Source organism: Rhamphochromis longiceps, linkage group LG13, assembly GCF_057381845.1.
Source record: "Rhamphochromis longiceps isolate RC_006_pf linkage group LG13, R_longiceps_female_GT1.1, whole genome shotgun sequence".
NCBI lineage: Eukaryota > Metazoa > Chordata > Actinopteri > Cichliformes > Cichlidae > Rhamphochromis > Rhamphochromis longiceps.
The window spans coordinates 3,917,021-3,940,634 of record NC_140569.1 but is presented as its reverse complement, the minus strand read 5'-3'; the positions used below and the strand labels follow the sequence as shown (position 1 = coordinate 3,940,634).

At 42.8% G+C, this 23,614-nt stretch overlaps 1 protein-coding gene across 4 annotated transcripts in view; it reads left to right on the top strand.

Moving 5' to 3' along the window:
* LOC146655209 (kinesin-like protein KIF20B) overlaps positions 1–23,614 on the top strand; it is a 63,305-nt gene continuing 39,691 nt past the window's right edge. For 3 of the 4 annotated variants that reach the window (XM_085427376.1, XM_085427379.1, XM_085427375.1), the window contains exons 1-25: positions 7–127; positions 525–618; positions 712–817; positions 4,531–4,620; positions 4,887–5,009; positions 5,205–5,343; positions 6,435–6,619; positions 7,678–7,729; positions 7,900–8,100; positions 8,223–8,334; positions 11,643–11,714; positions 12,139–12,285; positions 13,007–13,169; positions 13,529–13,681; positions 13,796–13,906; positions 16,302–16,441; positions 16,541–16,658; positions 17,822–17,990; positions 18,262–18,416; positions 18,674–19,105; positions 19,527–20,659; positions 21,710–21,848; positions 22,565–22,687; positions 22,867–22,927; positions 23,376–23,501. In XM_085427376.1, the coding sequence (XP_085283502.1) occupies positions 596–618; positions 712–817; positions 4,531–4,620; positions 4,887–5,009; positions 5,205–5,343; positions 6,435–6,619; positions 7,678–7,729; positions 7,900–8,100; positions 8,223–8,334; positions 11,643–11,714; positions 12,139–12,285; positions 13,007–13,169; positions 13,529–13,681; positions 13,796–13,906; positions 16,302–16,441; positions 16,541–16,658; positions 17,822–17,990; positions 18,262–18,416; positions 18,674–19,105; positions 19,527–20,659; positions 21,710–21,848; positions 22,565–22,687; positions 22,867–22,927; positions 23,376–23,501 (4,273 nt within the window). In that variant the 5' untranslated portion in view covers positions 7–127; positions 525–595. Of the gene's footprint in view, positions 128–524; positions 619–711; positions 818–4,530; positions 4,621–4,886; positions 5,010–5,204; positions 5,344–6,434; positions 6,620–7,677; positions 7,730–7,899; positions 8,101–8,222; positions 8,335–11,642; positions 11,715–12,138; positions 12,286–13,006; positions 13,170–13,528; positions 13,682–13,795; positions 13,907–16,301; positions 16,442–16,540; positions 16,659–17,821; positions 17,991–18,261; positions 18,417–18,673; positions 19,106–19,526; positions 20,660–21,709; positions 21,849–22,564; positions 22,688–22,866; positions 22,928–23,375; positions 23,502–23,614 lie in introns of all 4 variants that reach the window. The other variant, XM_085427378.1, reaches the window with a different exon arrangement.

Here is a 23,614-nt window from a genome sequence, read left to right as displayed (position 1 = left end):
GTCGAAGCCGATTGGTTCGTTTCAAACTCAGAGCGCCGTCCTGTTATTTTGTTTAGCTCTACGTTGGTTAGCATAGAAAAGAATATTCTTCTGTTTTAGCGCCCGATGTTCCAGATATAACAGCAACGTGAGTATGTTTGTCGAGTAGTATCCCAATGTAACGGTTACTGTCCGACTCCTGTTTCGGAAAAGATACCGGACATTTGTTAAAAAGTGTTGTGATTGTTAACTGACAGGTGCGGCTCCTTGTCAAGTGAAGAGTGGCACTAATCAGAAATTTGTGATACATCAATGAAAAGTGCACGAGTGTCTGGAATAGACGTCGATGATACAGTGATGACGTTTGGCTGTGACTTGGCAAAAACGCTCACAAATCTATTGTTACGGTGTTTTCCCCTGCAGTGCTAACCATTGTTGTTAGCTGGCTAACTTAGCAGTTAAATCGTAGCAATGAGCTAATCAGTCGTTGGCTAACGAAGCTGACTCACTTCTTTTGTTTATTTATTTGTTTGCCGAATTCACAGCGACCCTCTGAAACGCCTGCTTTTTGAAGGGCGGGATTTGCACCAACTTGATGACCATACTAAATTGATAAATGTCATGTTTTTGTACAGCGAGGTGTGTATGTGTGATCATTTAGCCCTGTGGGCTGTTTTGACAGTTAATTTTTAAATCTACAGTTGCTTTCTCATTTTGTTGTTGTTGTTGCAGGATGATGGAATCATGCCCTGACAAGGCTGATAAGCAGGAACAGGTAGCAGCTGACGTTTTGAAAGGGGCGCACTTATCAGAAGTTGGCACCTTACCAGACTCACAGGTAAACCAGGTCTTTTATACAGTGCTGACATAAACGCTTGTGTTGACCATACGGGTGACTGTGTGACAGAAATAACGTGATACGGGGTACCTACTATGTTTAAAACATTATGAAGTGTTTACAGCAGCATGCGCACACTTGGCTGTACACCTGGGGGTTTCGTGCCTAAGAATCGGTCCAAGCACACTCTATTAAACAGAAATGTGTACAGATTCAGCCTATTTTGGGCCATTTTCTAAACATTTCTATCCACAATTCTTCAATAACTGCACCCCAAATGTCTCCATGCAGTCAAAACCTTGTACATAAAAAAACATAAATCACAATCACAGTCAGAAAGACTGTCCCCAAGGGGCAATTAAGATACAACAGAGCAGCATGATGTTGAAGATAAAGACGGGGCATAAACAGGCAATAAGAGTGAGATAATAAATACACAGAATGTACATCATATACACAGTTTTAAAATTAAAGTGACTGAATATAACTGACTGAAAATAGATAATTTATTAAATATGTTACAAATAAAACTAGGATTTCATTGATGTAACTTTTCCTGGACTGATACTGACTTGTTATTAGTAGTAATGAAGGAGCTGATATATATTTGCTGTCAAATAAATAATAATTTAATGTTGGTGTCCAAATTTAGACTAAAACAGTTCACCAGTCATTCAGTGTGTTATTTGTTAACACAGGGAACACTGCTATTCAGAAGCAGTGTTAAATGGGACTAATAACCAAAACAAGTAAGTATGTCAGGGGATTTGAATGGCCAGCTAAAGTTTGCTTGTGAAGCAAAGTGGTGGATTGTTTTCACAGTAACCGAAGCGTATGAGGTAACTGAAGGAAAGTCTGCTCAGAGGTGTGGAAAGTTCAGCAGGAGGACAATGCTGGTGGTGAAGGACTCAACGGGGCAAATACATCAATTAGTTTTTCAGCTATAAATAGATGACTCTAGCACTTTAAAAAAAAAAAAGTATTCGCAGATTTAGTCCCAGCTGTCTCCATTTTTGATTTCACAACAGCAGTGAAAGTTACTGCTGTAGATTATGTTGAAGCCACAGTCTTGGTTGTTAGAGACCCGCAGGGAGTGACGGAGATGTTGAGTAGATGAAGCCGGGTGGAGTTTGAGAATAAAGTTTTCTAAAGTGGACGAGAGCAGCGCTTTTTTACTGTGATTGCAATTAAAAAGCCATCAAGAGTCTTTTATCAAACCACCTGATCAACAAGCATCCTTTCACTGGTCCCATCCCCCGGCTCTTGGTTCCACATGTGCCCGAAGAAAGACAACGTTAAAACCAAAGCTGTCAGAATGCAGACGAACTAGTTTAGTTTAGTTGAGCCATCTTTCAATTTGGCTGAATTCCTTTTAAACTTTGCTGCAGACTGATGGGAGACATCCGCTCTCTCCTCTTTCAGAGGTATTTGTACAGATACCAGAAAAGTGTCTAAAATATTGGTAAAAATGGCAGCGCTGCTGTCACTGTTTCCTAGAAAGCAAGAAATGTTGTCCCAGTGTTGCATTTAATGACATTAAATGCATCATTTGATTGGCAGCATATTTGAGATAAATGGTTTTTATCTGACAGCCAAACAACTTGCATTACATGTGAACAGACTGATATAACTGGACACAAACACTAATAACATGTTTCAGCCTGGTTAGTATTATTTATGTGTAAATAATCTTGTTTGCACTGTCACAGCTCTGCCTTTCTGCTGCTTCCTAATTTCAGTTCATTCTTGTATATGTCGCATAAATTCACAGCAAGTCGCCTCAACATGCTTAATGTGGTTAAGGTAAAGAGCAAATCACATGACCCCATATAAGCCAGCGTTTATCACAACATTGCAGCATTTACCTAGTGGTTTACTTATCTTCATGTGTGCAGTCTGAGGCTGTCATTGTTCTCCAGTTTAGCCATGCAAATGCCCCTTTGTGTGCTTTCTTGTTCTTTTATGTTGTTTTAAGTCTATCTTTCCTGTTTCTATTTATTTATTTATTTATTTATTTATTTTTATATAAAGGCTGTACCTTCCAGGAACAATAAGGGCAAAAAACATGCCACTTTTATATGATGCACTCACATGTACATGTTAAACATTGTTCACTGGCCCTTCTTAAATGAAACAAATAATAGAAATGATGTGTTTTTCTGTCGGCCACAGAGCAGCCAGTGCAGAAAGGGGAAGAAATAATGCTGAATATTGTTAAATAATCGGATGGATTCTAAATCAGATCCAAGAGTTCAAGTTCTTATGGCTTCATACTTTTAGTGTGAAAGGGAGGAAAAAACCACTCGGTGGCAGATGGAACCAATAAAAGACAAAAAAATATTCAATTAAGGATACAAAAAAGTGGAAATTATAATACTAAATGAATAACATAGTAACAGTAAATTATATTAAGACTAAGACATTAAACTGAATGGATTGAAACTTTATAAGTAACATAGTCCACTGTTCCACAGACGATTGTTCAGCGACTGTTGGTGGGAGGCTGGGAGACCTGGAGGCAGAATGTGGTGTTAATATGCAACAAAATTATGTCAGGATTTTTCAAGAAAGTTTACTGAACAGTGATTTGTTGACGTTTGCAGACAGTAGGAAACGTAAATGATGTAAACGTTCTATCCTTACACACTCCCAAATTTGACGTGTCAGTTTACTGAATATGTAACCCCACTTGTTTACTTTTCCTGTCATATGAAGTGTAACTAGTGTGATTTGTTTACATCTGGGTCTCACATCACCAGCTTCTTCAGCGTGTTTGAAGTAGCTCCTTTTTAGGTACAAAATCATCATCCGAGGCTGACATGTGGCTCTCAGACATCCGGGCTTGTCTCATTGCACCAAGGAATATAAATGCATGACGTTTGTAATATAATGTATTGTGGAGCTGATGCATGGAATGCGATGTTTTGGCTTTGTACAAGAGAGCTGGTGTGTTTAAAACAAAAAACAAAAAAAAACAACATTTTAATGTGCAGCCCAGCTCTGCTGCGACATTTGTGTCGGTGCCTCTGACCAGTGTCTGGGAAGGTTTGGGACTGCAGTGCATGTGGAAATGGGATTAGGTGTTTTAGTCTGGCAGGGACCGCTAGAACCTTCAACCTGCCAGGCTGCCACATTTTTGTAATGTTTTTACATTTTAGGTAAGATTAAAACATTAAACTGGAAACAGTGGAGCTTTTTTGCACCCAAGTCAAATTCAAGCTTTCATTTACTCTGTTTCTTCAGTGTGTTGAGTTGGGTAAGATGCATATATTTGACTATTAAGATATTTAGGTACTTGGTTATACATTTTGGGATTTGGCAAGCAGCAAACTCCCGATGTGAAGAATTAAGCCAAAAACTGCAGTTCCTCTAAGAGCCACTAGAGGCTCCAGAAGTGGTCCGGTCCCTGTAGGCTCCCATGTTGAAAACTTTACAGCACAAATGAACATGTTAACCTTTCAGCCTTGGTGTTGGTGCAGGCCTCAGGTTCAGACTTGGAGGTAATGAAACTGTTTTGCTGATGTTAAAAACATGTGCAGGCCCCCAATTTCCCACAGAGGAAACTGATTATGAACCAATAATGAAGTGTTAATGGAACCTTATGTATAAACACCGACATATCCATCCATGGCCTGTTGTGCAAACTGAACGTAACACCAAAAATCTCATCGTTCACTTTGTGATTTTTCACTGAAATCCGATGTTTCCTGCAGGATTCCTGCACTGAGGAGAAAGAACACCTTCAGGTCTACCTCCGAGTCCGACCTTTCACCTCAGCAGAGACAAACAGTGGAGAGTCTCAGGTAAAAAAAGAATGAAGTCATGGACGTGAGAGTAATTAATATGCTGGATATTGATTGGAACTGAATTTGTGTTCAAAGTGCAGACACCGAATTCAAAGGCCATCGAATAAACAGAACAGGCTTTGTTTTGTGGTGGAGAACTTCTTCCACAGTGTCAGAATGATGAGGTTCTGCTGATGCTTCTGCAGATCATGTTAAGTGAATGTAAACTGAACCAGAATAACCCCCGTCTGTGTTCCTCCTGTTACTTATTCATTCACTAACAGGACTGTGTTACCATCAAGCTCCCTGACACAGTTCTGCTCAAGCCTCCCAGTTCGTCCCTCTCAGCAAGACTGAGCACCGACAAAGCTTTTCCACAGACTGGACAGCACTTCCAGTTCTCTCAGGTTGGTGTTTCCTGGTGTCACAAAGTGTTTTTATCATCAACGCCCACAGAAAGATTCTGATGTTCCTTATAAATGATCCATACCCTGTCTTTTTTGCTCAGTCTCAGGCCAGAATGTTGGAGAATTCCTCATATTTAAATATGAGACGATAAGTTTACCGTCAGTACAGATGTGCCTTTTTCCTTCCTTGGACAGGTGTATGGCCCTGAGACAACACAGAGGGAGCTGTTCGCAGGCACGGTGAAGGATTTGGTGAAAGATGTTCTCGAAGGCAGAAACTCTCTGGTTTTCACTTATGGAGTCACAAATGCTGGGAAGACCTTTACATTCCTCGGTATGTGGCAGTCCCTCATGTCCTGAAGTGCATCACTTTTTATGTCAGGCAAAGTTGCTTTGCAGTTTTGTATGAAAACCATCTGACTGATGCCATCTTGTGGTGGATCAGTGTAACAGCAACAAACACTCATGATTGTGAGTCCACTGTCTTCAACACTGGATCTCGTCCAGCTGCTGTCTTGAACCTGTTTTGATGAACTCTATACTCTAACATGGAAAGACATTTAAAAAAAAAGAAATAACAGTTGAGCTGTTTAACTCATCTAAAATTGATGTGCAAGTGTTAAAGCTTACTAGCTTTACCTATCAAGTCGCAATTCAAACTTTAGCTAGCTTCACTTTTATATACGACTGCCAGGACTATTCGACAGAGTCGCTGAGTTTTCCTTTTAAAAAATAATTTCTTTTCTTTTCCTTTGGAGGTATTTGATCTCATTAAACAGCCTGTATGGCTTTCATGCTCAGGCTTGTGGAGCAGCCTGTAGAAGTGAGATCAGAATCAGTGTTTTGAGTTTTTATTGTAAAGGCTAACAAACGTGTGTGGGCTGGCTGGTTGATGATGATGGATTTGACTGTAAGAAATTAATTGTACATTCATTCCCTTGATTAGCGATGAGAATCGATAAGAATTTAGCTGGTTTCTGATTCATTATCGATTTTTGTTTTCACCATGTTAAAAGTCGCCACCGTCTCTCAGCAGGATTTCAAAGACATCGATGCTGTGTGGTCGCCTGTTTGTGCTCTTTGTTGTGATCAGTGTTGGAGTTGTTACTTAAAGTATTGCACAGGATACTTTTTGCTAAAGTGATGCAGCAAGTTACTTAATTACTCCCAGGCGAAAGTCATTCATTATACTACTCCACGAAATCAGCCAATCACAGTGCAAGCAGATCGCCAGTTCCAAGGAATTGAACTACTGGGAACCAGTTCTTGATTCTCATCCCTTGATGTGTTTCTCACGTCACGATTTAACACTTCATACTTTTATGACTTTTATTCTATGTTAATAACTGACTGACTTTGAAAGTTAATAAAACTCGACTGCCTGTCGATGTGTCACAGTCCATCATCATGCTTGTGTCACTCAAGGTCCGGATTCTGACGCTGGCATCCTGCCCAGGTCTCTCGATGTCATCTTCAGCAGCATCAATGAAAAGGTTTTCCCTGGAATGAGCATCAAGCCGCATCGCTGCCGAGAGTTCACAAGGCTCACTGTGGAGCAGCAGACGGAGGAAGCATTGTTCAAGCGAAGCCTCCTCAGACAGCTAAAAGAGGTAATGTGTGTGTGTGTGTGTGTGTGTGTGTGTGTGTGTGAGCAGACACACACACTGTGTTTTCATATCTTTGTGGGGACACCTAAGTAACCTAATACTTTCCCCAACCTTAACCATCAAAAATGAACTAAACCTAACCACAACCTAACTGTGACCCTGACACCAAAACCACATTTTGAGTCCTTCACATGCGGCATGTTCGAGCGGCACAAAGTTCTGCTGTGTGTGTGTGTGTGTGTGTGTGAGACTGCAGTCATAAACATGTTGTAGGAAGTATTTCCTGACAGTGAAGAAAGACTCTGCTGTGGGAACACCCGACACCCACCCTGTGGGGCCAATCAGTGATAGTCTGTTCTGGAAGGTTTTGAACGTTGTTCTGTTGTGTTTTAAAGAATTGAAGCTGTGTTTTACCTTTGTTTGTTTGTTTTTGTTTTTTTGGAGCTTGTCGGCAATATTTTCATACACATATTTGCAGTCAAATATAGAAATGTATCAGCTACGCCTCACACAGCACATGATCATCAGAGGACCATTAAAAACCTTCTATAGAGCAGTGTCTGCTGCACAGTTTCATCACATTAGGGGGAAGTGAGGCCAGAATAACAAACAAACAAGGGACATTTTAAACAGTAGGATGTGAGGAAGAGCCAGGTGCTAGCAGAACCATTCAACATGCACACCAATGAGCCCTGCAGACGGACACTCAAAGATCCTCGTGAGCAGAGAGGGAGAAAACAAACAGGTGCACAAGAACGCAGGATTGCAATTAGACTCAAATATCAGCAGGGCTCTAACAGGGTGTTAATATACGGCTCAAAGAAAGCATTGCACAGCACTGCAAGATTGAATATTTGCTCTGAACCCACAAAGTGGTTTTCAGAATTGCAGGAGTGGTTTTATTTTACTGTTGCATCCTGTAAACCATTTTAAAGCTTGTGATGAGTCTTTGGTGAATCTCAATCATGTGGTGAACTCTTCTCTAAAGGTTTTTGTCTGCTCTTGCTTATCAGCCACACATGGTTTTATGTATTTATAATATTTTATTATTTTTGCTTTAGAGTGCAAAGAGCAACATCAGTCTGAACTCGACCAACAGGACTGTCATTGAAGGCAAGTTTTACATTTTAATGTAGCGCATGCAACACTGAACATGTCTGTGCTGTTAATATTAATGTTGTAGTTATGACAAACATTACAGATCAAGCTCCAAGACACGAATGTATTTTACAAAAGCAGTGGGGATGGTACAGTGTGTGTGTAAATGTGTGTGTCTGCTGCAGGCACCTCCATGCTGTGGACCAATGCAGAGGATGAAATCTCACTGGAGGTGGAAGCTAACACCAAGTTCTCTGTTTGGGTTTCTTTCTGTGAAATTTACAATGAGAACATTCACGACCTCCTGGAAGTGGCGCCTGGTGGGGCCCTGAGGAGGACCGCACTGCGCCTCTCGCAGGATGTCAAGGGAAACGCGTTCGTCAAAGGTCAAATCTAAAATTATAAGTAAAAGCAGAACTAAATGTCAGCTTTATCGTAAGTTTTCTTATGAGAATGTAGGAGAGCCTTCTCAGTGACTCGTACGCTGTGTTTGTGTATTTCCATCTAGATCTGCGCTGGGTTCAGGTCAACAGTGCCGAAGAGGCGTACATGGTGATGAAGTTGGGAAAGAAGAACCAGAGCTTCTCCTCCACTCGACTCAATCACCTGTCCAGCAGGAGGTGAGGACGACAGGCTGCAGCATTTAAACCCAGGCTGAGGCTGCGTCCACATGTACACGGGTGTTTTTTATAAACAGTGGATGTCAACAAATCCCGTCACACGTGCAGTTTTGGAAATATATTAGGGCTGAACGATTATGGAAAATAATCTAATTGCGATTTTTTTGCCCCAATATTGCGATTGCGATGCGATATGCGATTATTTTTTAAGGTCTTTGTCTTCTGTATTATTAAACAAAGACAAGCAATACATCATATAGTATGGCCAATACTATATTACATTAATTTTAAACTGTTCTTTCCTGGAAGACAGACCTCTGTTATGATGACATGAGGTGATGCATGAATTGATGACTGACATTTTTATTTAACTTCTTCAATCACAACAGTATATTTGAACATACACAATAGTTTATTTTTAGCTTACAAACATCTGAGCATAAAGTGCTGACAAGGAACCCTGGTGTAAACATTAAAATGAAAGTCAGTACAATGTGCAGATTGCAGAAATATACATAAAAAAAATCAGTGGCTTTACCACACTCAGTTTTTCGACATCTGTGAACTACTAGACAGTCATTCAATTAAAAAATAATATTAAATAAATAAAACTAATAAATAAAAAATACACACATCTTACTGATCTCTGCAGTCAGTAACATTACACATAAAGTGCAAACATAATAGCAATTGTATAAACACACACACAAACACGCCTTTAAAATTTAAAGGCTGAAATTGGACGGTCTAGTTCTGATTAGCGTCACCGCTGTCTCGGTGGAGTTTAATAAACTCGGCCGTCTGCTTCTTGCTATCTAAAATATAACCAGACACTGGTGTAAATTCTCGACTGTCTCATACTTCTGTTTAATAAGTTTTCTGTTTGACGTTTAGTCAGCTGTGTGAAAACCAAGGAGGAACCCACCCGGGGGATTAATAAAGTTTTATTTTATCTAATCTAATAACTTTAATCTCAGCCAAACCGATTTACTCACGAACAAACAAAACACTGAAAAAAGCCCAACAATAACATTTTTAGGTTGTCTAAGTGACTTATATATTACGTTTAACCCGAGCAGCGAAACTCCGCGGTGATCTGAAAATGATGTGCCGGGAGTTGTGCCGTTCTCGGCCGCATCAGTAACCCTCGAGCTCCCGGCTAGCTGTCGAGCTGGTGGGTAGCAGACGCCTCTGAAAACGTCGAAGCACTTTTGCAAATATGGGATATCTTGATAAACCGAGCAGATATTTGATGTTTACACAACTACTTTCTCGCCTGAAAATATGTTAAAAGTTTATTTTGTGACCCAGAAAGATTAGTATGAGTAATTTTAAAACTTAGTAGCGGCCGCCATTGCTGGAAACTGGAGTTTGGCTGGGCCGCGCTATGAATTCTGGGATATGGTAGTAATTTGGACAGCCTTCGGCGCGTCGCTGTGACGTAATCGGTCTACAAATGCGGCCTCAGGAGGATGCAGCCCATGAATTTGGACATGTCCAGAGTATAATCGCAGCCTTTGCGGTTAGAAAATTGCACTTGATCATGTCGCGATATTATCGCAAATGCGATATATCGTTCAGCCCTAAAATATATCTCCATCTGCTTGTACACGAAGTCAAAGACTGTCAAGAACACGCCAAAGCAGCAGGTGACCAAATAATCCTGACTGTGTAGAAATGTTGGCCAATCAGAAGTGTAGAAGCCTGGGAGGGGAAGCGTAAACAAAGATGGCGCATAGAAGCAGTCTGTCTAAATACAGGCACAGTGACTGTGTGTGAAAACAGCATCATTGTAGAAATTCGTCTCATGTAAACAATAACATGGCGCACAGCTTTGACGTCGGGTGAATAAATCTGTTTTCTACACGTAAACGCAAAAACTACGTTTTAAAAAATCTCAGTTTTCAGTGATTTTAAACGGCGTTTATATGTGGACGAAAGGCCCAAACGCATGGAAAAAGCTGCGTTTTCAAAAACACCCGAGGACGTGTGAAATGAACTGTGGTTCGTTTGTGTGAACGCAGTGATCCCACTCAGGTGTGGACCAACCGCACTGAGACTCTTTGGAGTAGGTGCTCTAAGAATGTGAATGAATGTGTTATGGAGAAAGTCCTGGCAGCCCAGTGCTCAGACTTTGGGTTTAGGTGTGGACGAGGAAACGTCAAAGGTGTGCGTCGTTTTTGATGCCACGCTTTACGCCACATTATTGTTTAAATGACATAAATTTCTACAGTGGCAGAGACAAAATACTGATGCTGTTGATCTGACCATCTGCAGTTTTACACGCTTACATGTCCCTCCATTGAGAAAAGCAGAGGTGTCAGATTCTACGTTCAACACAGACACACTCACGACCCAAATCCCAACATCGGTTTTGAATAAATTAATTTTTTTAAAATTAAATTTATGTGTTTTATTCATTTCTAAGATGTGAGTCTACACCAACCAAAATACTGTCTTTAGTTATTAACATTTGAAATGATGAAGGCACTTGAAAAGTAACAAAGTTATCTGCCTGTTCAGAAAAAGGTTTTGTGAGGGTACAAAACCCTGTTTACTGTTTCCCTCCCAGGCTTCTAGGCTTCTGATTGGCCAGCATTTCGTTTTTAGCGTTTACATGTGGACGGAGATTTTTTTTTTTTTTTTTTCAGAACTGCACGTGTGGACAGGTTTTTTTTTTTTTTTTTTTTTTTTTTTTTAAAGGAAAAATCTTGTTTTCAAAAATACCCGTGCACGTGTGGATGTAGCCTAAAGGTTTCATCAGTGGTGAATAGTTGAGTCATTTAAGGAGGCAGCACTAATACTTTAGTCTGTCTGACATCATTTCAGCCCTTTGACCAACAAGGTTTTTCAAAAGTGACAGAACTGAATGCAAAGTTAAAATGAGGAATGATCAGTTTTGTCCAGTGAACTTGTGTTTGTACAGTGTTTTCCTGCATGCAACATGCAATGAACGTTTCTCGGTGTCATACGTGTTTGCAGCAGTGAATTTCCACAGTTTAAGACTCTGCACACTGAACTCCACGTTTGTTTTACTTCAGACTTTTAAACAGCACGAGATTGATCAGGTTCTGACATCATTAAACATGACAAAGTCAGTCATAGTGGTCAGTATCAGGCAATATATACTAGTGAGAAAGAGAAGAGCTTTTATAGACCTCACTACAATTATGTATTTAATATGAAGCAACGCCTGCTCTGGGCCGTCACCCCATGAACTGCACGAGAGGGCGGATCTGTTACCGAGAAATTGTTCTGCTTTTTTTCTTTTTTCATTGAAATGTGTGCTGTGATTCTTCTTCGTGCAGCCACAGCATTTTCTCCATTCGAATTTTGAGGATTGAGGACGTCGGGACACCGAGGGTCCAAACTGTCAGCGAGTGAGTAAAACCAGTGTTTGAGCACATAAACGAGTGTTTGATGTGTTCTCAGATAGTTAAAAATAACTGTGTGAGGTGGGATTTAAGCTTCTTCGTCAAATCTATATCATATGTATGTTGTAACAACAAATCCTTCTGGGAAGGGTAAGCCGTAAGCTGATATGCACTTTCCTAAAAATGTAACTGCGTGTCAGTACTGTCATTTCCTCCAATGCATTTGTGGTTACTACATATGAAACTGTTTTTTTGCAAAAGGCTGGCATAGAAAGAATCAACTGGAAGACAGAAACCCAGCAGAAATTCCAAAGCAACACAAGCCCACTGTGCACACGTGTAAATGCTGCTGTGGCTGCTAGCATAGACTACCTTATTGGCTTTATCTAGATTCAGCACAAAGTATGCTCTGTGTTGTTTGTGTCTTCAGGTTGTGTCTGTGTGACCTGGCTGGCTCTGAGCGTTGTGCGAAGACTCACAACAAAGGAGAGCGTCTGAAAGAAGCAGGAAACATCAACACGTCGCTGCTCATTCTGGGAAAATGCATCAATGCTCTGAGACACAATCAGCAGGCCAAGTGAGAGTTTTATCCATCCTTCGTTCCCTCTCTGTCTTTGGTTGATATTGAGTTTTATTTATATCATAAATCACAACACTTATCACCACACTTTGTCACGGGCTAAATATCCCTACAATATTAGAGGGGAAACCCCAACAATCATGCGAGGGAGCACTTGGTAACAGTGGGAAAGAAACGCTCCCTCTGAACAGGAAGAAAGCTCGATCCGAACTTTGCTCAGAGAGGAGCAGCTGCTGCTGAGGGTGAAGGGAGGAGCAGAGAGCAGAGTAAACTAATGTTTAAATGCAGATGGTGCATGAACGCTGTACGTAAAAGGTGGACTTTTGTTTTTATCTCAGGAAAGTGAAGCCAGGACACTGGCTGCTTTGGACCTGCATTTTTTTCAAAGTGTGACAAACAAAAGCATCAGATGCCTTTAAAGATCTTTTTCAAATGTTGCAGGATTAATGATCCAGTCTGCTGTACGGTTAAAAATGACAGAATTACTGCAGACATCCGCAACTCGTCTCGTTTTAGCCTGATTTTAAATCTTCTTGCAGTCTGGTTTAATGCTTACTATAGCTTCTCTGGAGAATGCTGGAGGCCACTGCTTAAAGGAGTGTGAACAATGCATTGGTAGTGGACACAAACACAAGTGCTAATGCTGATGCATGTGTTATAAAAATGCATTACTGTTTCACAGTGAAGCTGCTCTATACTCTTTGCCCGTTCCCTCCAGGCTGCTGCAGCACGTTCCCTTCAGAGAAAGCAAGCTGACCCACTACCTGCAGAGCTTCTTCTGTGGTCGGGGTAAAGCCTGCATGATCATCAACATCAACCAGTGCGCCTCCATGTACGACGAGACGCTCAACGTCCTCAAGTTCTCTGCTGTGGCGCAGAAGGTTCATACATGTTTCATTGTGTTTGTTCGTGGGCTCCGGGCTGCATTAAGTCTGCAAGTCATCCCTCTGTTTGGAAACTGTGCCAACACACACCCACCCACCCACCCACCCAGAAGTGGAAAAGTACAGTCCACAGGCTGAACGGTTAAAAATCTTCCACGTGGCAATCTGTGACAATCTGTGCAGCAAGAGAACCATGCAGTCGTTGTATTCCTCTGTGTGTCACTGTAACCTATTCATATTACATTCATATCTAACCTACCATGTCAGATTATGGCACTTGGTAAAATTCCCAAATGTTCTCACATGTATTAAACATCATATATTTAGTTTACCTTTTTCTTCTTGTGTGTTTTCAGGTTGTAGTTCTGTCCTCCAAACCCGTTCCCTTCATGCCACAGAGGTCTGTCGGTGAGGTGTCCTTCATCATGAACAGCACGGAGAGTAAAGCTCTCCGGAGCAGCAGGACGAGCTCCCTGATGGGCTTTGAAAGCAGTCTGGAGGACGTACAGGTAGGACGAAGAGATCACTTCCTCACCGCGGTTTACAAAGTATTTCATGTCGTTTACATCTTTAATTGGCTTGACTTATTGTCAAATAAATCTCCATTAAATGTTTTTATCCAGGAGGATGAGGATGATGAGTGTGAGGAAGAGGAGAGCATGATGATGGACACCACGGATCAGGCCGAAGCCGACGGTGAAGATAAAATTCTCGTCTGTAAGAAGACGCATCAGGTGAGCACATTTTTATTTCATCAATGATCTGGAAGCATTCGCTGCCCTCAAGGTGTAGCTGTGCTGTGTGGGTGGAGCCAAACTGGTGGCAGAGAGTATCACCTTCCCTCACTGTGGAAAAACCCGGGGGGGTGTGTCAAACGTCAAGCCCTGGGGCTAAAGTAGACCACTGAGCTCTGCATAGTTCGAATCACTGTGAGACTGTAGAGTCAGATGTTAGTGGTGTTATAGCAAAGTGGAAGCGACACAGAGCAGAGTCAGCAGTTGCTGAGCTACGTGATTCAATTCCATTTTATTTACACAGCGCCACATCACAGCAACAGTCGCCTCAAGGTGCTTTATACTGTAAGCTAGACCCTACAATAACACATGCAGAGAAAAACCCCCCTATGAGCAGCACTTTGGCGACAGTGGGAAGGAAAAACTCCCTTTTAACAGGAAGAAACCTCCAGCAGAACCAGGCTCAGGGAGGGGCGGGGCTATCTGCTGTGATTGGTTGGTGTGAGAGAAGGAAGACAGGATAAAGACATGCTGTGGAAGTGCGCATCTAGTGCTCAGATGTTGCCACCTTTTCTGCAGTCAGTGACTACAGCCCTCCAAACTTTACGTGGCCTTCAGATTAGCTCAATGCAGGTGCAATGCAGTGCTGTGAAGCACGCCGCCACTGGACAAATCGCCATTCTCCATCTAACAGTCCAGTGGACGAGTCTGTGTTGGTGGTTGCCAGGAGAACAGTACTTGACTACATCGTGCCAAGTGGAAAGTTTGGTGGAGAGGGGATTGCAGTGTGGGGGTGGAAAGAACTCTTAATGCTTCAGCATACACAGACATTCTGGACATTTTCATGCTCCCAACTTTGTGGGAACAGTTTGGGGATGGCTCCTTCCTCTTCCAAAATGACTGCACCGGTGCTCAAAGCCAGAAAAGACATGGATGAGTGAGTTTTGCTGTGAAAGAACTTGACTGACCTGAGCAGAGTCCTGACCCCAACCCAACAGAACACCTTTGGGATGAGTTAGATCGGAGACTGCGAGCCAGGCCTTCTCGTCCAACATCAGTGTCTGACCTCACAAATGTGCTCCTGGGAGAATGCTCAAAACTTCCCATTAAAACTCCTAAACCTTGTGGAAAGGCTTCCCAGAAGAGCTGGAACTCTCATAGTGGCAAAGAGTGAGCCGACATCAAATTAAACGGTGTGGATTAAGAATGAGATGCGTCCCATATGTGTGTGAATGCATTTGATACAGTTTATGTTCACACCCCCTACCTGAGTCCACAGCAGGGATGGACACCAGCCTTTTTTTTTCTCAGGGCCACAGTGATTTGGATGAAACATGTGAACGGGTGCTGAACAGTTGTATGAAGATTTTACACCCATAGCTTTGTAGACATAACCGATAAGAAAAGGTCCTGGAATTACCTGGTAGAAGATACCAACTTGTTTCTGTCAGTATGGATAACTGAGACATAAAACTTGATTTTTACCATCAGAGAAAAGAACAGCAGTGCAGCGCTCTGTTTAAACAGTTACTGTGCAGTGCAGATTTATCGGCCTGTTCTGCTCCTCATGTGGTGACTGAGCTGCAGGTGTTTTTCTAAAATGGAAAGGTAACATCAGAGTCTGTGGTGACACAGGTGTGTGTGTGTGCGCGCGTGTGTGTGTGTGTGTGTGTGTGTGTGTGTGTGTGTGTGTGTGTGTGTGAGAAATTGTGAGAAACATGTGGGTAACAGAATGTTTGAACATTCATAGGATGCTTTATGTGTGTTGACAGATGTGGAAGTATGAGTCAGTGTGAGTGCATGTGTGCGACTGTTTCATGGCAGTTTGGGGTACATGCTGTATGAGAAACGTGCTGACTTCAGTAGCTTTGCTCGTACTTGCTCTCGAACGTGACTCTGCAGCCTCAAATTAATTTGTCTATCACGTGCAGAAGGACACGGAACATTTTTGATATGAACGCTCTGCAAAAATGTTGCTTCATAATTTGACAAAGTTCTCATTTTTAATTTAACTGTGAAACTTGGGCAGTCTGTACCTAAACCTCATCAGACTCCTTTAAATGGTTTGTTGCAGAGGTCTAAAGGCAGAAAGCTCTGATCGCAGCTGTAGCCTTCTTCTGTCTGAGAGGGGCAGCCAATCACACCAAAGGGTGAATGAACGGAAGCCCAGTATGAGAGAAATAAGGGTTTTTTGAACAGTGACTGGGTTATCCTATTACACCTCATGTGCATGTCTGCAGTGGACGACTGAATATAATTATGCTCTTCAGTCAAATGCAATAAGAAGTCATCAGCGTGTGTCCACAGAGGATTATCAAACTGTGTGAAAAGGTTTTGTCTAAAGAAGTAAAAAAGTACAAAAGCTCATGTTATGTTTTGCTGTTTTGTCCCTCAGAGGCAGGCGGTGCTGTTAAACCACCTGCAGGTGCAGCTGAAGAAAGCCAGAGCTGAAAGTCTGCTGATGGAGTCCCGAGTCCGAGAGGACATCGGCAGAGAGTTCTCGGAGCTTTTCTCCGAGATGCAGAACGATTACAAGTGAGACCCTTGTAGAGCTGTCCTAACAATGATCCAGGGGGGGATTTTATTTTGACATCTGAACTCAAAGTCACGCGAATGTGTTTGTGTTCGGCTCAGTGAGCGTCTGGCCAGGGAGAGAGAAATCCTGGAGGAGCGAGCTGAAAGGAGGCTGGAGATTTTCAAGAATCTCATCAACAAAATGGCTGCTGGACCCAGTGGAGAGGCAGAAGCCGTGGTAACACAAACCTTCATTTACGTTCTTCAAAGTCCTTCAGTTATTGTTGTCTTTACCAGTTTGTTCTGTGCCTGCTGATTCACTTTTGATTTAAACATAAATGAGATAAAAAGAAATCGCAGACTACAGGTGGGTAATCCTCTCCGACGTCACATCGTCCTCATGTGAAACACCAATAACAGATACATCGCTGCTGGATAAGATAAGATGACCTTTATTAGTCCCACAAGTGGGAAATTTGTTTTGTTACAGCAAAAGTACAAAGTTATGTAGCAGAAATTAGAAAATACTGAAATGCAATGCAATAAAATAAAATACTATATACAATAGAATAGAATAGAAATACAACTGCTATATACAACTGAGTAAGAAAATACAAAAGTACAACTTCGTCAGAAGAAGGATTGTACAAGAATTGCACATATAGCAGTCTTATTGCACATGTGTGGGTTTGATCAGTTGCAAAAGTCTTTGTTGTGGAGTCTGACAGCAGTGGGGAGGAAAGACCTGCGAAATCTGTCAGCTAAATACCTGAAATAATGCTACACAGTGCCATCTTTGTTTGCTTCCTGCCTGCAGCTGTTTGTTCAGTCTGTTTTCATCACCACGTGTACAGCTCAGTATTGTAATGAAAAACATGCACGCCCTGACGGGGTCGCTCAAAGCCCAAATTCATCACGTTTCAAGCACATTTGTGATGATCATATTTAGAATAAAAGATGAACATAAGGCAAATATAAGCACTGAAGTAGCCTCAGTGGTGGTCTGTTGTAAATGAGTGAAAATCTAACACAACTCGATAGTTTTTGTTTGTTTGTTTTTTCCTCGAGTGTTGAAAACGAGTTTGTGGTTTCCAGCTGCAGGGGGCGGCTTTCTTTCATGTTTTGATAAATGTTGTGCTCAGAGGTCCGACCTCGAGTTTCTTTAAATCTAAATCGTCACAAATTTCTGTGCAGTCGCCTGAAGTGTTTGGAGGATTCTCCCTGTTGGAGTTTAAATCAAAAAGCTGTGGACCTCACCCTGTTACTGCAGGCATAACATGCATAAGGGATGCTATATGTTGTTAGAGGTATATGTATACATGTGCATGTGTGGGGTTATTACCTCTACATTAAATAGGATTTCCAGGATGCGCCCACTAAACTGTTTCTTTCTTCCTGCAGGACAAATTTCTGAACTCCTGCTCCTCTGAACTGGTGGGAGGAAAGAAATCCACTGATGCCGCTCAGAGAAGTGCAGATCCAGGCCGAGCAGGGCCTCGGGCAGGTGCTGAGCTGGAACCGAATGAAGGGCAGCAGGAAGCCCCGGAACCGCTGGCTCACAAGTGCAATGGTAAAAACAAGACGGCGAACACAAATCTATTAGTTTATTCGTCTAATTAAGCAGATGGTTTGCAGATAAACACCCAACAGCGTGAGCACATGGCCTGCAGAAATATTTTCTGTTGGATGAAGAATGCATTTGTAGCTCTGTTCAGCCGTAGCATAAAAATGTTCTCTGATAAATTTGTGTTTGCATATTTGAAATTAGTTTTGAGTGGCCAAAATGAAGTATTACTGGTGCCCTACTTTTGTTCCTTTTCTCTCTTACTTAAATGGTGTAGCCAGAGGAAATGAGAATGAGGAGAAGAGGACAGTCCTCTTCGAGCTCCAAGAAATGTCATCAGAGGTTTCCCGGCTGGAGAAACAAGTGGGAGACCTGCAGAGGACGGCAGAGCTGGCCCAAGAGAAGAGCTCACGTGAGAAAGAGCAGCTGCAGGTGGGGAGCACATGAACAGGAGGTGCTGTGTGGTCTCATCTGTTTCTTGTCTTCACAGCTGTAACCGTCCATGTACAGTTAAAAGTAGCTGTTCATCAGTATTTATTACCCAGCCTGGTTTGTCTTGGTGGCAGTACAGACACTATAAATTACACCTGTTTACTTTTGTCTGCATTACATGAATATCTCTTTTCACATTTCATTTCACGCCTGTTTATATGTTAAACTGGGAGTAATCCATCATTTCAATCACTCAGGGGGCTTTGACAGCTCTCCAGAAAGAGCTCCGAGCCAGAGAAGAGGCCCTTGCTGTGTTGGAGGGCCAGACTTTGGGAAAAGAGGAGGCACTAGCATCTTTAAAGGAGGAGAGGAAAAAAAGGGATGAGGCCGTTGCAGCAGTTGGAGATCTAAAGCAAAGTAACGAGAAGATGCTGGAGTCCCTTGAAGAAGAGAGAAAAGGCAAAGAGAAAGCAATGGCAGCCCTGGAAACTGAGAGGAGAGCCAAGGAGGAGGCCAAGGAGGAGGCCATGGCGGCGCTCGCTGCTCTTCATGAAGAGAAGAGTAGCAGGGAGGAGGAGGAGAGGAAGGAGATAAGCAGGCTGGCAGAGCAGAGGAGGCACGAGGAGGCGGACGCACTCCGACAAGAACTGGGAGAGCTGACTGTGAAACTGGAAACTGCAGAACACCAGGTATGATTTTTACCCAGAAATGTGACCAAAAATGTTAAATCGATCACCCCGAATACGGTGACGGCCCTGGAAACAGTTTACAGCGCTCTCACGCATCAGTCGAGATGTAGTGATTTTAATGTTTTTCTATGTATCAAACTTGTGTATAAAATTGTGGCGTCAGGAAGAAGATCCAACTCAAATATCTGTAGAGTTAAAGTTGTGGGAGCTTCCAGCTGTGGTGGGAATAAGAGGGCAGCCAAGAGTTTGATGCTTTTGTTTGTTTAAACTCCAGAAAATGCCCAAATTTTGTGTGTGTGTGTGTGTGTGTGTGTGTGTGTGTGTGTGTGTGTGTTTTCAGCTACATGTCGTTTATATCATGTGGAATTTTGTCTCTTGTGTTTGATTAAAACTCCCTGTGCTTACCATGAAACTGCCACAGGTGACCAGCAACGCAGAGAGAGCTGAAAAAGCCTTTGTCCAACTACAAGCTGCTCAAGCACAAGTGGATGAACAAGCCAAGGCGATTCAGGAGAAGTGTTCCCAGATCCAAACTCTGACACAGGAAGCTGACAGGCTAAAGCAGGAAGTGCACACCTCTGCAGTGTCACAAGGTGCGAATGAGAAACTGCAAGAGGAAGTGTCTCAGTTTCAGAAGAGCCTGGCTGAGGAAAGACAGAAAACTGAGGCCAAGCACAAAGAAGTGCTGGATCTGGAGCACGAGCTGGCTGAGGTCAAACAACAGCTGGCACACAAACAGCTGGTCCTGGACCAGCAGCTGGAGCTGTCGAGTCAGAAGGAGGCATCTTCAAAACAGGAAGTTGAAGAACTGCAAAATAAACTTAAGCAGCAGGGAGAGATGTCACAGGCACCACTGGATGATCTCCAAACTCAGCTCGAGTGCCAAAAACAGGATTCCAGAGAAGAAGCAGAGGAGCTGAGAGGAAAACTCGAGCAGCAGACGGCGGCCTCAGAAAGGCAGGTCGAGCAGCTCAAAGAGAGGCTGCGAGAACAAGAAGCATCATCGCTGCAGCAGCTGGAAGAGTTGAAACGCAGACTGAGTGAACAAAAATCCAATTCCAGCAAGCTCGTGGATGACCTCAGACAGAAGCTCAGCGAGCAGGAGCGAGCTGCAGAGCGCCTCAAGACAGAGGTGGAAGACGCCAGGATTCACTCAGAGGCTAAAGAGCTCAAGAGGATGAACTCTGACCTCCAGGCTGAGGCTGCGTCACTCAGGGAAAAAGTTTCCAATATGGAGAAACAAAAGGAGTCCTGCAAAACCGAAGCTCAGCCGTCGTCCTCAGAGACCGAGAGGATGCTGGAGGAAAAGGACAGTCAGATGGAGGAGAAGCTAGCAGAGCTGCAGAAAGAGCTGCTGGAAAAGGATGCACAGGTGACATCCCTGAAGAAGAGTTTGCAGGAGGCTCAGGAGCAGCGTGAGGAGGATGAGTGCCAAGCTGTTCAGGAGGCCCGGCGCAAGGAGGTCGAAAGGAGACGGGAGCTGCTGGCGGTGGCGCACGAGGCCATCGCTCAGAAGGAAGTCGAGCTGAAGAAGAGAGACGAGGACATCAGCAGGTAACTCGTCATTGTGTTTAGATCTGAGGCAAGTTGGAAAGTTGGGCCTGTAGCTGCTACATCATCGTTGTTAAGCCCAGTGAAACTGATCAAAGCCTTTTCATGTTACATTTAGCTCAGGATTACAGACGCGTCGGTTCCCGCTACAGCCGGAGTGTAAAATATCTCCGCTCTCAGCCCGGCTCTCTAAAATCCCGCCTCCGCCTCCCTCACGTATCTGCTCTTCCAAATCACTGTGAAACACATGCTTTCAATCATTCTGATGAGTTTTATCTACAAGAGTTGCTATTATGGGAAACTCATCAGCCCAGAGCTGAGCCTGCCTTTGTAATGACTGCATTAGTGCGCAGCTGCTCTCAGAGCCAGCGCAGAGCTCACAATGTTACTGATGGTAAATGAGAATTCTTGCTGTTTGAGTCTAATTATAACTTCTAAAGTAACAACAAAAAATCAGGAAAGATGAAGCCGGGTTCATACTGCAGGTCACAAACATTGTTCCTCTTCACCTGAACAAAACTATTAAATGTTTTTATTTACCTACATCTGTGATGATTTCATGACTGTATCAGGTGAACATCGAAGAATATTTATCCCTAATTAAAACCTTGACTCGATCAGGATGAAATTAATTGTTATAGACCGCCTGTATTGATAAAGGTGTTCGTTCATAAATTTCTGCCCCTCTCTTATAATCTGGGATTTAGAGATGGTTCCCTGGAACATAAAGGTGGTTGAGTTGCTAATTAACAATGAAAAATGACAGTAAAATGTTGTTCTTATATAAACGGTGTTAAAGGGAATACTAACTAATGAGAAATGTATCGCTGTAGAACAGACTGAATTCTCTCTGTAGGTGTGTCGCTCTCCCAAACTGCTGTTTATATCCTCTCAAGGAGAAAAGTAACAGAGAGTGGGAAGCACTGACTGTGTTGTTCATCATTTTTTTTAGCACTTATTAGGCTGCTTTGGTTTGTTCGTACCTTTGAGTCTGGTGGACGTTGTAAAAATCCAGCCATGAAAGAGTCTGAACATCGTGTCTTTCCCTCTCAGGCTAAAGGAAAACGCCAAGCAGGACTCAGAGAAGGTGAAGAGCCTCAGCGTGGACCTTCAGAGGAAGGAGGAGGACTCTTCAGACCTCAGAGAGAAGCTGGCTGACTACAAGAAGCAGATGCAGCAGGTCCAGAAGGAGGTGCACGCATTATTGGATGTTTCAGTCTGTCGCTCACACTCCTCACTGCTGATGCAGTTTACTGCAGCACATCAGCTGCTTCCAGCAGAGTTCTTACAGTTTTTTCCTAATTTGGTTTATTTTATTTAGATTTTTAAATTGAGTTTAGTTTTGGTTGGTTTCCAGTGTGAGTTTGACTGTTTAGTTCGGTTTTATTTACTTTAAAATGTTTAGTGTCAGTTTAGTTTTGCGTGAATATTAGAACTCCAGTGCAAAGATGGCTTTAGTGCCAGTGAGAGGTCAGGATTGCTGCTAATTCTTAAATAAAGTAGATCCAGTGATCTACATCAGTGACAGCAGGTCCTTAAAAGAACAAACTTGGCTTAAATGGGCTTAAATTATGTTTCGATGTGTCTTAAATGTTTTTAGCCGTGTCCTCACAAACATTTCAGACATGCACCACATTTGTGCCTGTACACATTTATCCTCACGGTGCTATCAGGAGTGAGCTGGACCCCGTTCATGCTCCAGTTAGGCTGGTACAGCCCTGAGCAGCAGAGCTCTGAATCACAGTTAACCTGCAGAGCTGCATGCTGGGAAAAAGTCGAACCTTTTACTTTCAGAAACCTTTAATGCTGATTTGTGTTTGTAAAAATAGTAATGACTGCTCTGTGGTCTAGTAAGATAGATTACTGTGACTGAGTAAAGTCAGCTTCAGATCCTTACTTTTTGTCCAGATTTCAGCCATGAGAGACGAGGAGAAGGTTCTGAAGCAGAAACTGTCCGACGCTGAGAAAGCAAAGAAGCAGCTTCAGTCTGACCTCGCCGGCAGAGACCGAACCATCCAGCAGCTCAAAGTGGTGAGGTCATCTGTTCCTCCACCAGACACTACTCACTGTGTGGGAGCAAGATCATCATGCTGCTGATAATAATATATTGTGTAATGTACATGTGATGATGATAACTAGTAAATGTGAGACAGTCGTTCTCTTTGTGGGGAGCGTCTCATGTTGTTGATGCCTTCTGCCTGCCTCTGTAGGAGCAGTCATCTCATGCAAAGTCTGACCAGACGCTGCAGCGCTACCAGCAGGCCTGTAAAGGTCAGAGTTTCTCTGTGCTTTATTCACTTATACATGTTGTTTTTTCCCCAAACACATTTATCTTAACGTTTAAGCCGTCCGTCCACTTTCTCCTACTTACCTTTATTGCAAAGGCAGCGCTAAGCTCCCCTTTCTCCGCCACCTACTCTTTCTTACTGAGTGAAGAAGGAAGAGTAAAAATCTGTCCTCACCAACTGTCTTTACCTGTGAAAGGTCCTTCAGTAAAGACGTTGGTGCTCTTCCCATGTTCATGTGTCCTGCTCTTAACTTCACACAATATGGACTCTTCAAATATCGCCAAACTGTTGAACAGGAAAAATGTTCACTCAAGCTTTCCCAGTAGTGTCTAACTGGTTTTTATGTTAGTAACCAGCAGAGGTTACTAACTTGTTCATCGTGGTGGATGTGAACCTGAACTTTTGCTGCGTGTGTTTTTGGTCGTTCGTAGAGCTGGAGGCCAAGGAGCGGGTGATGGAGGGCATGCGTTTGGCTCTGTCGGAGCAGGAGGATACTCAGGAGCAGATGGAGCAGGTCCTGGAGGAGAAACTTAACCTCATCCAGGAGCTCTCCAGTGGTAAGAAACAGGAGGTGAAAAGAAGGCAGGTTTTAGTAGTTAGAGGAAGTCGAAGGCTCTCGTACGGACACTGGCTCAGGTTCAGTCTTTTATAGTTCAAAGCAACAGTTGAT